Source organism: Crinia signifera, chromosome 3 (genome assembly GCF_055691185.1).
Source record: "Crinia signifera chromosome 3, ASM5569118v1, whole genome shotgun sequence".
Lineage (NCBI taxonomy): Eukaryota > Metazoa > Chordata > Amphibia > Anura > Myobatrachidae > Crinia > Crinia signifera.
In genome coordinates this window covers 157,522,853-157,537,554 of record NC_139219.1, presented here as the reverse complement: position 1 = coordinate 157,537,554, position 14,702 = coordinate 157,522,853, and the positions used below count along the sequence as shown (strand labels likewise).

General features: G+C 43.9%; 1 protein-coding gene across 2 annotated transcripts in view; it reads right to left on the bottom strand.

Moving 5' to 3' along the window:
• Positions 1-14,702, bottom strand: part of TBC1D32 (TBC1 domain family member 32) — a 386,630-nt gene that overhangs the window by 128,961 nt on the left and 242,967 nt on the right. For both annotated transcript variants that reach the window (XM_083176796.1, XM_083176797.1), the window contains one exon: positions 10,333-10,421. In XM_083176796.1, coding sequence (XP_083032922.1) covers positions 10,333-10,421 — 89 coding nt within the window. The remainder of the gene's footprint in view (positions 1-10,332; positions 10,422-14,702) is intronic.

The window sequence follows — 14,702 nt, the reverse complement described above, 5'->3', positions numbered from 1 at the left end:
CACCTTTAGATTTACTGGAAGCCAGTTGGATCTTGATCTGATTAAGGGCCTGGATTATTTTTCTCAGTTTGTACTGTAATGCTGTGTGCACATACTGTACTGTATCAAGAATATTAAGAAAAAAAATAAACATAAATATAAAATCAGCTAGTCATATATCTTTCCTGCCTTCACCCAAATAAGAACTAAACATTTTCTAGTGCAGCCATTTGTCCACACTTATTAAGGAGCCAAAGCAGCCAGTTATTTTTAACTGAGTAATTGAATACTGGTTTAGCATTTTTTTTATTGCCATTTTACTATTTACAACATACCCTAGACCGTTACACTGTATGTACTGACCAGTGGGCAATCTGGCCCCGACATTGAACCCATATAGTTTACTTCCTCACTGTGTCTCCGTTACGAGGAGAACTATAGAAATAAGTAAAAATAGGATTTTAATACCTACCGGTAAATCCTTTTCTCAGAGTTCTTATGGGATACAGGGAAGTCGTTCATAACGATGGGGAAAAGAGGGTTTCCGTAGGAGACAGGCACATATAAACTTTTATACAGGGTGTACTGGCTCCTCCCCTCTGCTCCCCTCCCATCTAGTCAGTTAATAGAAAACTGTGCCGAAGGAGAAGAACAATATGAGAGGAATATGTGTAATATTTAATGTGGTGAGATTCATCCAGCACACCCAAACATAACTTTCAACAAACAGATACCCTTGTAGCGACCACAAACACATGGAGGTTTCAGGGCCTTAAAGTATGTCAACTATTGACAACAGTTTGTGTCCCAACTGGGACAACTTTATAAACAATGTCACCTAAGTGACAAACCACTCATGAACAGCTGAGTTGCATGAAGTAAATGATAAGGTTATACTAGTAACCTTCACCCTTGGTTCCCATCAAGGAACCAGGTAATGAAAGGACCCAGTAGTGGTCCACAGCTCACCAGAGTGAGTAAGGCAGGACGCTGCACAGAGGCGGGTGCCCTGTATCCCATAAGAATTAAGAGAAAAGGATTTACCGGTAGGTATTAAAATCCTATTTTCTCTTACATTCTTATGGGATACAGGGAAGTCGTTCATAACGATGGGGATATACCAAAGACATCAGAACGGGTGGGATTGTGCGGAGAATGCCGCAGCACCGCTTGTCCAAACTGAGTATCTTCAGTGGCCAAAGCATCAAATTTGTAAAACTTGACAAAAGTGTGTTGGCCTGACCATGTAGCGGCTCTACATAATTGTAAGGCTGACACTCCTCGGGCAGCCACCCAGGAAGTCCCCACTGAAGGAGTTGAGTGGGCTTTCACCCCAGCAGGCATAGGAAGCTTTGCTACCACATAAGCCTGTTTGATGGTTGCACAGATCCAGCGTGCAATAGACTGCTTGGAAGCAGGGTGCCCGATCTTTTGGGCATCATATAACACAAAAAGTCCTTCAGTCTTACGAATCCTAGCCGTTCTCCGGACATACACCCGGAGAACCCGAACCACATCCAAAGCTGTCGGCACCTCAGACTGAGGGCCACTAGCAGGAACCACAATTGGTTGATTCACGTGGAATGCGGATACCACCTTGGGAAGAAAATGCGGATTAGTGCGTAATTCTGCCCTGTCTTCATAGAAGATCAAATAAGGGCTCTTGCAGGTTAACGCCCCCAGCTCAGAGACCTGCCTAGCCGAGGCCAAGGCTAATAAGACCACCGTCTTCCATGTAAGATATTTTAAATCTATCTCCTCCAGAGGTTCGAACCAGGAGGATCGAAGGAACGTCAGAACTACATCCAAGTCCCATGGTGGAGTTGGGGCCACAAAAGGAGGCTGTATGTGCAAGACGCCTTGTAGAAATGTCTGCACTTCAGGTATATTAGCCAGCTTCTTTTGGAAAAAGACAGACAGTGCAGATACCTGCACTTTCAAGGAGCCTAAACGTAGGCCCAGATCCAAGCCAGATTGAAGGAATCTGAGGAATCTATCAAGTTTAAATTCCGCCGGAGCAAACTTCCCTTGTTCACACCATCCTACATATCTCTTCCAGATATGGTGGTAATGTGCAGCCGTTACCGGCTTCCTAGCACTCGTCATTGTCTTGATGACTGATGTGTGAAATCCTTTCTCGGTTTGGATCTGCCGCTCAACCTCCAGGCCGTCAAACGAAGCTGCTCTAAGGCCTGGAAGATGCACGGACCTTGCATGAGCAGGTCTCTTTGCAGAGGTAGACGCCACGAGTCCCTTTGAAGATTTAGAAGGTCTGGATACCACGTTCTTCGTGGCCAGTCTAGAGCCACTAGGATGACCTCGGCTCCGTCTCTCCTTATCTTCCTTAGCACCCGAGCCACTAGGGGAATCGGTGGGAAGACATAAATCAGGCTGTTGAACGCCCACGGTATGGAGAGGGCGCCCACTCCCTCTGCCTGAGGGTCTCTCGCCCTGGAGAAGTACCTGGACACTTTCAAATTGTGTCTTGATGCCATCATGTCTACTAGTGGGTTCCCCCACCGAGCCACCAGAGCACTGAACACCTGGTGGTGTTGGCTCCATTCCCCGGGGTGAAGCTCGTGGCGACTGAGGAAGTCGGCTTCCCAGTTGTCCACTCCGGGTATGAAGATGGCCGACAGAGCCTGACAGTGACTCTCTGCCCACGACAAGATTTTTGTTGCTTCCCGCATGCAGGACCTGCTTTTGGTCCCGCCCTGCCTGTTCAGAAACACCACAGTAGTGGCATTGTCTGATTGGATGCGGACCGCATGTCCGCTGAGGAGAGGGGCCGCCTCCAGGAGTGCATAATACACTGCACGTAACTCCAAGTTGTTGATATGGAGACGTGTTTCCAAGAGGGTCCATTTGCCCTGAAAGGACTGACCCATGGTCACAGCACCCCATCCCAGGAGGCTCGCATCCGTGGTGACTAAGACCCAATCTTGGATGCCAATCCTTCGCCCCGCCAGCAGGTTGGGTGTGTGGAGCCACCACTGGAGTGACAGTCTCGTCCGAGACGACAACACAATCTTCCGCTGCATCTGAAGATGTGAACCGGACCATTTGCTCAGTAGATCGAGCTGGAAGATCCTTCTGTGGAATCTCCCGAATTGGAGGGCCTCGAAAGAGGCCACCACCTTTCCTAGAAGGACAATGCACTGATGTACTGACACCTGGGGAGTTTTCAACAACTCTGTGACCAGCTGTTGAATGGCCACATTCTTCTCTTGTGGCAGGAACACTCTCATGAGAGCCGTGTCCAACACCATCCCCAGGAACAAGAGTCTCTGAGAAGGGATCAGACAGGACTTTGCTAAATTTAGGAGCCAACCGTGACCCAACAGGGTCTGCATGGTAATCTGTAAGGCCGCCTGCAATTCCTCCGACGACCGAGCCTTTACAAGCAGGTCGTCCAAGTATGGTATTACACAGATCCCTTATTTCCTGAGAACCACCATCATCTCCGCCATCACCTTGGTGAATATGCGTGGGGCTGAGGACAGGCCGAACGGCAGTGCACGGAACTGATAGTGATCATTCAACAGCGCAAACCTCAGGTACTTTTGATGAGGTGGCCAAATTGGGATGTGGAGGTAGGCGTCCTTCACATCCAAGGATGCCAAGAACTCCCCCTCCACCAGTGCCGCTATCACGGCCCGCAAGGACTCCATCTTGAACTTGGTTACAGTCAAGAATGGGTTTAGGGATTTTAGGTTCAGTATTGGGCGAACCGACCCGTCCGGCTTTGGGACAACAAACAAATTTGAATAATAACCCTGCCCCCTTTCTAGGGGAGGGACCAGGGTTATTACTCTGGCCTGCACCAGTTTTTGGATTGCGTGCTGCAATACCATCTGGTCCACTGGGGACACTGGAAGGCCTGATTTGAAAAACCTGTGAGGTGGTTGTTTTGCAAACTCCAGCTTGTAGCCGTGCAAAATAAGACCCCGTACCAAAGAATTGAGGCACGAGGCTTCCCAAACATGGCCGAAGAACGCCAGTCTGGCTTCCACCTCGACCGGAGCTATTGGTGGAGTCCCACCATCATGCTGCAGGTTTACTTGCAGCTGCCCCGGATGGCCGCTCTGTGTTGGCCGAAGCAGCAGGCTTCCTGAATTTACCTCGGGAGCCTCTGGCTGCATTAGAACCACCCCTGGCTTTTGGGTGGAATTTGCCGGTCCGAAAGGACTGCTGGGTGTGAGAAGGGAAAGGACGCTTGGGTGCCTGTGGGGTCGATGGCAGGAAGGTGGACTTCCCTGCCATGGCTTTAGTGATTAACTCATCTAAATCGTTGCCAAACAACCGTTCACCTGTGAAGGGAAGGTTTTCAACGCTCCGTTTGGAGTCAGCGACAGCCACCCACTGCCGGAGCCAGAGGGATCTGCGACCCGATACCGCCATGGCTGAGTTACGGCCGTTAATGGCTCTTAACTCTTTCTGCGCCTCACACAGAACTTTAGCTGTGTCCTGAATATGGTGTAATTTTTCAGACACCTGTGCCACTGTTATGTCACCCAGAAGGCCTTCCTGAATCTGGGAGGCCCATGTATATATAGACTTTGCCATATAACAGCTTGCTAAAACTGGACGCTGGCACGCGCCACTAGCAGTGAAAATGGACTTAAGTGTATTTTTCACCTTTCTGTCCGTAGTGTCTTTCAGAGAGGAAGACCCTGGTACTGGAAGCACCATCTTTTTTGCTAAACGAGACACAGAGGAATCCACCTCAGGTGGCTCCTCCCACACTTTCCGTCCCACAGGATCAAATGGAAACGTGGTTGTAAATTTCTTAGCAACTTTAAACCTAATTTCTGGGTTTTTCCATGCTGACTTAAAAGTAGTCTCCAAGTCAGTCTGCTCAGGGAAAACATCCTGCTGTTTTTTTCTGAGTGGCAAAGAAGGAATCCCCTTCAGAGGACTCAGCTAAGGGAAGGTCAAGCACCTCCCCGATTGCCATAATTAATGGCTCTGTGCCCCGGCGCAGTGACTGTGAAGCATCAGGCTCCTCACCCCCCATGTCTGCTTCGTCATCCCCATCCTCCCCCCCGTCCTCTGCACCAGACTCAGGGGTTTGGGAGGGTGCACTTCTCTTACGAGATACCCCAGAAGTAGGAGTCATTATATCAACTCTGACAGACAGGATAGCAAGCTCCCTCTGCACTCTCTGGGTCTATGCTGCGGTAGTATCTAACTGTGATGTTACAGTTTCTAGCATGTATTTCATCCCTGCTGCCCAGGCAGGCTCCTGTGAGCTGTCCTGTGTGCTACTTTGCTGTCCAGTAAGCTGTGGGGGAACCCCACTACTTTGAGGGGACATGCATGGCCCACAAGTAACTTGTGAGGAAGAAGCTGGCACAAACTTATCACTGCACACCATACATGTAAGTTTCCTCACCATTGTGACAAACAAACAATCTCCCCTCACACACAGAGCAAAGACAGTGGATATGCAGTGTGATTCAGACACAGATAATTACTATGTGTAGTACTATCTGTCCAGTCTATAGCTTAACAAGCTAGTGGGGTAGTGTACAGAGGGTAATGGAGGGGACAAATACACCAAATAACCTGAGCTCTTCAATTGTAAGAGCTGGTATACAGTACAATATAACAGTACTTTCAGTGTATGCAGGCAAGTGCATAAGTACACAAGCGCTGAAAACCTGATGCAGTCTCTGCTAGCAGATTCCCTTCTGTTCCACACCGCTGAGGAGTGTCTGGAGCAGTACAATGGCGATTCCAGCAGCCAGGGAAAAAGCAGAAAGCAGGTTTTGGCACCCTCACAGAGCTATGGTCTCGCTCTGGGTAAGCTCCGCCTAGCGTAATGGCGCCGGAGCTTACCTGCATTTTTATACTGAGACTGACATTGAAAGATATCCAACCTGTGGTAAACGGCCCTGGACAGTACAGGAGGCAGTACCCTGTCCCAGTGTAAGCGTGGGGTTGCGCGGTCCCTGTGCAGGGCACCGCCGACACCATCTTGCCGCACAGTAACCCGGGGGCCCCACGGTGGGGGACCCCGGGGTAGTACTCACCCCACGACATCTTCAGACTGGACTAGGGGTGTGCGGCATGCCAGGGGTGTGCGCGCTGCAGCGCAATGCCCGCGGTAACATCACCCACGCAGGACAGTGGTCCTGTGGCAGGGGCAGCTCGGTAACATGAAGTGGCCTGCAGCTGCACCCTTCCCCCAGTCTCCCACGACGCAGGACTGCTGTTGAGTCCAAAACAGCAGTCCCAAAATAATAAAGAAAATAAACAGAAGACAAAACTCTCTGGAGCTCTTCCTGATGTGTACTTCTCCTGAGGCACATTTTCTTAACTGGCTAGATGGGAGGGGAGCAGAGGGGAGGAGCCAGTACACCCTGTATAAAAGTTTATATGTGCCTGTCTCCTACGGAAACCCTCTTTTCCCCATAGTTATGAACGACTTCCCTGTATCCCATAAGAATGTAAGAGAAATTTACATTGCACAACATGTGCATAAGGTTATCCACTTGGCAGACTGGCGTTGGTATTCCAACTCCAGCAATTTTAATACCAACACCAAATGGAAATGCCAAAATCCTGACACTGATCGTAAGTATACCGGAAAGGGTTAGGTTTACGTTGCTGGGGAGGTTTAGGCTGGGGTGGTGGGTTATTGTTTGGTGGAGGGTTAGCATACTTTCCTGAATGGTATTATGATCCTGACCATTGGGCTGCCACTGTCAGCATTTTGACTGCTGACATGGCAAGTGCTGATATCCCAATATAATCCAGTGCATAAGTCTAGTTATAAAGCTGAAGCCACAGTTCAGGAAGCATTTAATGTAAAGGGTACAATGAATGAGAGGGCAATAAATGAGAAAATGAAAGTTGGTTTATTGCACTTTTATTAAGAATAATTTTCAAGAGACAGCAGGAGTCCCTTGAAAACGGAAGCTAGTAGTAAATAGAAACAGTAATTCAACTCAACAAAATGTACTGTGTGTTCTGTTAGACTTTGCGCCTGAGAAAGGTGCTAGACCTTCATTAATTACTACATAGAAATGTGTGGATTCTGCCAGCTCTGTTAGCTTGAAAGACTGCACCACCATAATAGAAGTCCACTATCCAAATGGATGTGGCCCTGTAACTACTATTGTTAACTACAGATAACATCATGGGATTTGGAAGAACCAGAGTTAATGCACTGAGGGCATTGTAGACAGAGCAATTACTCCGAAACCCTTTGACACTGCAAGATCCTGGAAAAGTATATAAATCTATTGAAGTCTCCCTTGTGTATCCAAGGCACGAGTCTGTAAGAGCTGGGAATGTTAGGATTCACGCAATTAGTTGCTGCAGAGGTTTTCAATGCTTTAATCAACCCTTCTTCTATAATTTGTTAGATGGGAAATCCTTTTTATTGGGCAGCTTCGCCTTCATTTAATATGTGAACATTTTCCAAATTTTAGGATTACATCTCATTAATTAGAGTATGAAAATTTGGATGACATTGTAAAACTGTCCTGCTCTGTGTTATCATCTCAAATTCATTATTGGACAGGTTAAGCTGAACTTTGTGGTTCCATTATCTAGTCTCAATTGCCAATTAGTTACAGACTGTGAATATTTATGAAGTACTCTGTGCATAACTGAAGGAATGTGCATATAGTTTCAGAAAATAGCTACCACTCAAACATTACAAGCTATACCTCATATCTGACAGGCAGCTAATTACACAGAATATATTAGTTCATTTGCAGACAGAACACATATAAAGATAAACTCTATGTCCTGATTTATTTCTTCCTATATTAGTACATACTGACTCTTTATTCAAAATATACATTTGACTTATTTACCAATGCTTTTTGTTATTTAAACCAAAATGCAAATATAATCCTTTGACATAAGAAGCCACTTCCATGCAAGCAAGTGCTGCTGACAGTTTAGTCTCGGTTCTGATAATCAGTTTAATGAGTAGACACCTCCACTTACTGTAATTGAAAAGCTGTTTTTGATGATTGTATAACGATTGGCTTTAAAATGTATATAATTTTGCTAAAACTTTGATCTGTGAATATTAATTGCCCTTAAATGACTATGTCACTTGCTTTGCAGCAATGGTCTTCTATACCGTTATTGTAAGCAATGTCTCCCAGGCAAAAATTACTAAAAGTATAAGTAAATGACATACCTAAAAGCCACATGCCTTTAAAATTAGAGCTACTGTACATTTACCCCAATTATAATAACTGGTATCCAGTTGATAGGTTTAAGGTGTCTAGGTCGACACCACAATGTTGACATGCAAAAGGATAATGTTGACAAAATGATGACAACTGAAAGTTTGACATTGACAAAAGGTCAACACAAGCCAAAAGTTGCAATGAAAAAGGTGCACACATGAAAACGGTCAACATGAGTTTTTCACTTAAGGTCCATACACACTGGGTGACTATGCCCAGCGTGTATGGACAACGATGATGTCAATCATCGCTGCCGGGAAAGCCGATCAGTGCATACACACTGCCCAGCGCCGACGGAGGGGGAGGATGGCGTTGCATAGCGCAGAGCTATGCAAAGCCGTCCTCAATGCCGCTCATCTGCTGGTATATGATATCCCGGTGATGATGCGGGAGCGCGCAGCAGCGCTTACCGCTCATCGCTGGGGCATACACACTGGGTGGCTTTGAGCTGAAAGCCGCTCAAACAGGCTGTTTAGAGCGGCTTTCAGCTCAAAGATGCCCAGTGTGTATGGGCCTTATGTTTTCCATTTTTGGACTTTTTTTTATCATTAATATATGTCTAGTGTCCTTGAGCCTCTAAAACACTGCCATCTGCTGGCAGAGAGTGAAACTACATCTCTTTTTCACACATGCACAAACACAGAAGGTAGCAGACCAGCTTTCAAAGTTTTGCTTCAAGCGGGCTTACTAGTACTTTAACTTCCATTTGGACTCCGATTGGGAATGGAAAAGTGTACCAAGAGCAGTTTGCATGAAACATGGCAAGTGAAGTGCTTCACTAAATGGCAGTCCATGTCTACAGGTGCCATTGCTGACACCAAAGAAACTTAAAAACTCATGTCAACATTTTTCATGTAGATCTTTTTCTTGTGTTGACTTTTTGTCAATGTCGACATTTAATGTTGACCTATTTTCTATGTAGACACTGTAGCTCTCTACATTCATACCCATTATAACTTTCTTGTTTATATTATTTTACATGTTGAGGATAAATAATTCCTGATTTTATGAATATTAAAATGTTACACCAATAATTTTTAATGTCAAGTGTAATTGTATTTTGGTACTTGTTTCCTATCTGGGCGCCCACTAAGTTAATTGCGCACCATGCTATTCTCCGTAGAGAAATCTGATCGCATCGCATCGTACACATACACGATATTGAACGATGCGATGCGATGCGATGCGATCCGATTCGATTTCCCATAGGAAACAATGTGAAATGGCTCAATTTAGCCAAATTATCATAGGAACAATAGTAAATGGGCCAAAAACACCCCTGAACATTGAAATGTCCCCCCAAAAGTAGTTGACGCCACCCCGCCATCAACGTGAACCCGAAGCGTGGCGAGCGCAGCGAGCCCGCGAGGGGCGGCGGTACGCGTCCTCCGACCTTTTCATGCCCTACTATCCACTAGGGCGTGGAGTGAGAATAGAATAGTGTGGCGAGCGCAGCGAGCCACCGAGCCCGAAGCGTGGCGAGCGCAGCGAGCCCCGCGAGGGGACGCGGATACCTTCACAGGTAAACGCGTCCCTTTGCGGGCTTCCCAGGTGTCCGCGTCGCCATGGACACCTGGGAAGCCCGCGAGGGGACGCGTATAACTGTGAAGGTATCCGCGTCCCCTCGCGGGGCTCGCTGCGCTCGCCACGCTTCGGGCTCGGTGGCTCGCTGCGCTCGCCACACTATTCTATTCTCACTCCACGCCCTTGTGGATAGTAGGGCATGAAAAGGTCGGAGGACGCGTACCGCCGCCCCTCGCGGGCTCGCTGCGCTCGCCACGCTTCGGGTTCACGTTGATGGCGGGGTGGCGTCAACTTCTTTTGGGGGGACATTTCAATGTTCAGGGGTGTTTTTGGCCCATTTACTATTGTTCCTATGATAATTTGGCTAAATTGAGCCATTTCACATTGTTTCCTATGGGAAATCGAATCGGATCGCATCGCATCGCATCGTTCAATATCGTGTATGTGTACGATGCGATGCGATCCAATTTCATTACGGTGCCGTACGTAGAAAACCTGGGCGCCCAGATAGGAAACAAGTACCTGTATTTTTTTTATTAACAATATCCCATTTTCCTGGTGTAAGGTCAAAGCAATTAAAACAGCAAATGACAACTAGTGACTTTACCCTTACCTTAAACCAAAAATGTGTGACTGGTCATAGTTAAATAATGAGTTTATTTTAGCAACTGAATCTACAATCACAAGACGATCAAAGATGTCCTGTAAAACAAACAAACATGAGCATTAATAAGTCAGCGCCATACAACATATAACTCACATAGTCATAGTGGGATTTACATTTTGCTATTCAATTAAAAGTGAGAAAATGAGATAAAGTGATTTCTATATAAATAAACGTGTCTTTTATTCCCAGAACCCCCAGAGCAAGTCTGATTTTTCATAAACTTGTTATTTTCAGCGGGAGTGGCTCTGATAAATTTCCATCATACCACCCCCCCCCCCACACACACACACACATATTACCACCTCACCCTCCCTTAAGGACTTAAAAGCACTTACTTACTTACCTTCCAAATTGGTGTCTTCTTCATCCAGCATCAGGACCCAATCTTCTGCAGCAGTGGTGTGTGTATGTATGTTTGTGTGCCCAGGAAGCATCGGCAGGGAGAACAACATCTCCCAGCAGATCATTTACCTCTCAGCAGTCCCCATGACTCCCAGTTATTCCCTCCCCAGTAAAAAGATGGGAAGTAGATCACCAAGAGCCGTGGAGACCATCAGACCAGTAGTTATCACACAGATTTTAAATTGGATGCCGCAGAGAGTACCCTGCAGGTCACAAGGTTCTCACAGTTTTTTAGCTCATAGGGGCACTTAAATCCCCTAAATGCCCATAGTTGACCAAATGTAAAAGAATCAGGTGATTCAGAGTTTTACACATCTCAGCCCCACCACTTTTGCTGAGTGGCTGTAACAACACTTTTGCACATAGCCTATAGGTTCTGAGAGTGTATTATAACTGTGTAGGCATAATTGTGGTCTTTATAGAGAACAGTTGATTTCAGCCCAATGTGTGTGCCCCCCCCCCCCTTTCATCCAGTGCTGCCAGCATCGTTAAGTGTTTATGTGCTTACCGATGCCGGCATCACCGCGGGCTTCCTACGCTAATGACCTCGCTGGGTACACACATCTCTTTGTAAATAACAGAATAAAACATTGTCTTTCAGTCTCTGTCTTCCAGTTTATCTACATGAAGTTGAATGAGAGCACAGTCATATACTATTTAATTTTATAATAATTGTAAATCTTTGGGATGATTTAATAAAATATAAAAAAAAAAAAAAAAACATTGTTTGATTTATTCCAAACTGAAAATACATATTTATTACAAAGCTGTAAACATATCTACTGAGAATATATCACACCAACAGTATTAACATATTCATTTATACAAAGCGATACTGCAGAATGAAATTCGACCTGTATATTGCATTTATATTTAATCCAGAGATTGTCTGCATAGACTAATTTATATGTTCTCTCTGAGAGTGATTTCTGCTCCACAGAAGGAATGAGAGATTTCACAATGTTATGATATCCTTTTCAGATGACGCCTATAACTCAGTGGTGCCAGTCTTGGCTCTGCTGAGCGCATGTGTGCTCTGCATCTGAATGTTTTTTGTCAGTATCACATAAAGCTAGTACTAAACTATGTAGCAGACACTATGAATTCCAATTTCAAAGAGTGTAACACAAATATGCAGAATTAGTAATACTAGAACTACGTGAAGGTGGAATATTTGTTTGAAAAGGCAAATTATTTAATAGTCTGCAGTTAAGGTAACACACACTGATTAATGAGCATAAAAATTCACATGTACTGGCCATTCAATTACTCATACAACCAGTTGTTCCACACAATGAAAGGCAGGAACGATTCATGTCAAGTTTAATTTGTACTTGTAGTCCTCTAAGTCCAGAGTGGTGGATCGGTGGTGATAAGCATACAATTTACTACGCCAGGGCATACACACCAGTTATGTTGGTCATTATTATGCCATGTATATAACATCTAAATATTTTTACTTTACAAGTGTTATATGTTTTATATATGTCTCTACTGCTATCAACTGGCAAAAGACACAATCTAAATGTATATGCTTATGTCATTTTAATTATGACATGGAAAAGAAGGAGGGATTATTGTGCTGTTAACGATGATCTAAACCAAAACTCTTCAAAACAAATGAGTCATATGTAGATGTGTCATTTTTTAATCAATATCATTATAATCTACCTTATTAGGAGGATTAATGCTACACAAGGTAGAGATCTGTATAAAAAATTAACCCTTTGAGTGCCAACATCTTTGTGAGATGCACAAAATATCTGTTAAAAATGCTAGCGTCGCTTACATTTGTTTTATAGATTCAAATAAAAATGTGCTGCAAAAACTTTTTGTACTGCCCGCGGATCACATTGCACGCAAATCGCATGCGATGCGATCCAGCCCATAACGGGTGCGATAATTGCACCGTGTATGGGCACCTTAAGAGCTACTTATCAAGCTTTTCCTTGTATGATACCCCTCGAGACTAGTTTCCTCCTCAGTTTTTCCTTTTGGTTCCTGTATGTGTTAATATTTTAGCATTTCTCACTTGATGGTTATTATATTTCTCGCCGTCACTATCATCTGTAATTGTCATGCTATTACTGGCTTCTTGTTATATTCTGGTTTCCCATAACTCTATTAGAGTTGGTGGTTTATCACTCTCCATTTTATCACTTTTGAAGCTTAGTGCATCTGGCCCATAAACACATATGATAAAAAAAAAAGATTATATTTTCTATATAAGGTAAACATCACTGAATACAAATGTTTAATGAGTACAAATGTTTGCTTGGCAATTTTCACACCAATTTTGACAATTCATTTGGAACTCAGAGTTAAGACTGGGGTACTGGCTTAAACTTCGAGTCTTTGTGGGGTGTACCTTCACTTGTCAATGCACATGACCTATATATGGAGTGTTTGGGATGTTAGAGAATATAATGGATAACTTTTCCTCTTGTGGTGCATATACTGTATTTCTAAAGTGTGACTAGCCTCTTGCCATAAATGCCAACTATCCCAAATTAGGGACCTATTCCAACAGTAGACCTCTGTAATTGTCATTACTGCATGCAGCAAAAAACTAATGTCATTAGATGAAGGAAGGATGTAGCAGTGATCCCTCAGGATGCCATCGCCACTTTTTGGAGGTCATACTCTCAGAACACAAAATTTGTGGCAAGAATTGTACTGTGGTGTCATGTAAAACATTTCTCTATGTATAAAATAATACAATATTCAAGGAAATCACCTGGCTGCATTGAGTGGAAATTTACAGACAAAGGAAATTCACAGAAAAAAAAAAAAAAAAGATGGCACATGAAACGTGTGCTGTATGTTATACATACTGTTCACAGAAAAGAGATTCCTTTGTGGAGGCACACTTTTAATTGGATGAAGATGGTGTTAGTTGTGTGAAATAAAACTTAGCTTTGATTTCCAATTAATTTAAAATAGTATTAACTCTATAATTACATATGTTGCATATTTTACCATAAAGAGTTAAATAAGTAAAGAAAATTCAGGGGAGGGTTGTTTGCCACTGAAATTTACTATGTATTCTTATCGACACAAAGGTTAGTTTACCATGTGATATTGTCGATATAGTGGCTATAAGTGGTGTTATTAAATAACCATATATTGTTAATATATGATTAATTGGGGTCCTTAATAGGCCCGGCTGATGACTCGTCCAGAGTCTATGACAGGTTTGTGCTAATGGTACATCACGTATCTCTAAAGAAAAATATTTATGAAAGAAATTATTTAACCATGTACAAACATCTAATCATAGAAAAACCCGTTGATGATAAAAGATGGTATATAATGCATGGACATACATGCATGTGTTGTTAACATATCAGGTATCCTTGGAGATTGGAAAAGCAAGAGTACAGTGGATTAGGTTCAATTCTTTCTGCTGCCCAATGTCTTCACAAATAGGAGCGGACAGAGGGTGAGAGAAGAAATTGATGCACTGATGGAAAAAAGAGCAAATGAAAAGAGGACACTTCTGTATGTGGTGTTAGATCCGCCCTGGTACACTAAGTATTGCAGGGAGGAGATGCGCCACCAGAAAGTCTCTCCTCCACGGAAAGAAGATAAAAAGAGAGAGAAAAAAGAGAGAATAAGTATATTCTGAACAGTAAACGATTTAAATGGGTAGGATTGAGTGTATGTGGATGTTAGAATCAGGCTGTAACACACAAAAAACACATTTATGACAAATCTTTAGCCGTATCACACTATTAATCAAAGTGTATCTGCGTCGGAGCTGGGCAATGGATAAATAATCACTACCAGATAGCAAAGTATTTTTAATCCGTCGACACCAATGTGTCTACTTAGGTTGGTAGTAAATGTACCAATAAAGCCGTGAATCCAAAACTTAGATATTGCAGTGTGGATTTTTCTATTTGCAAAACCGT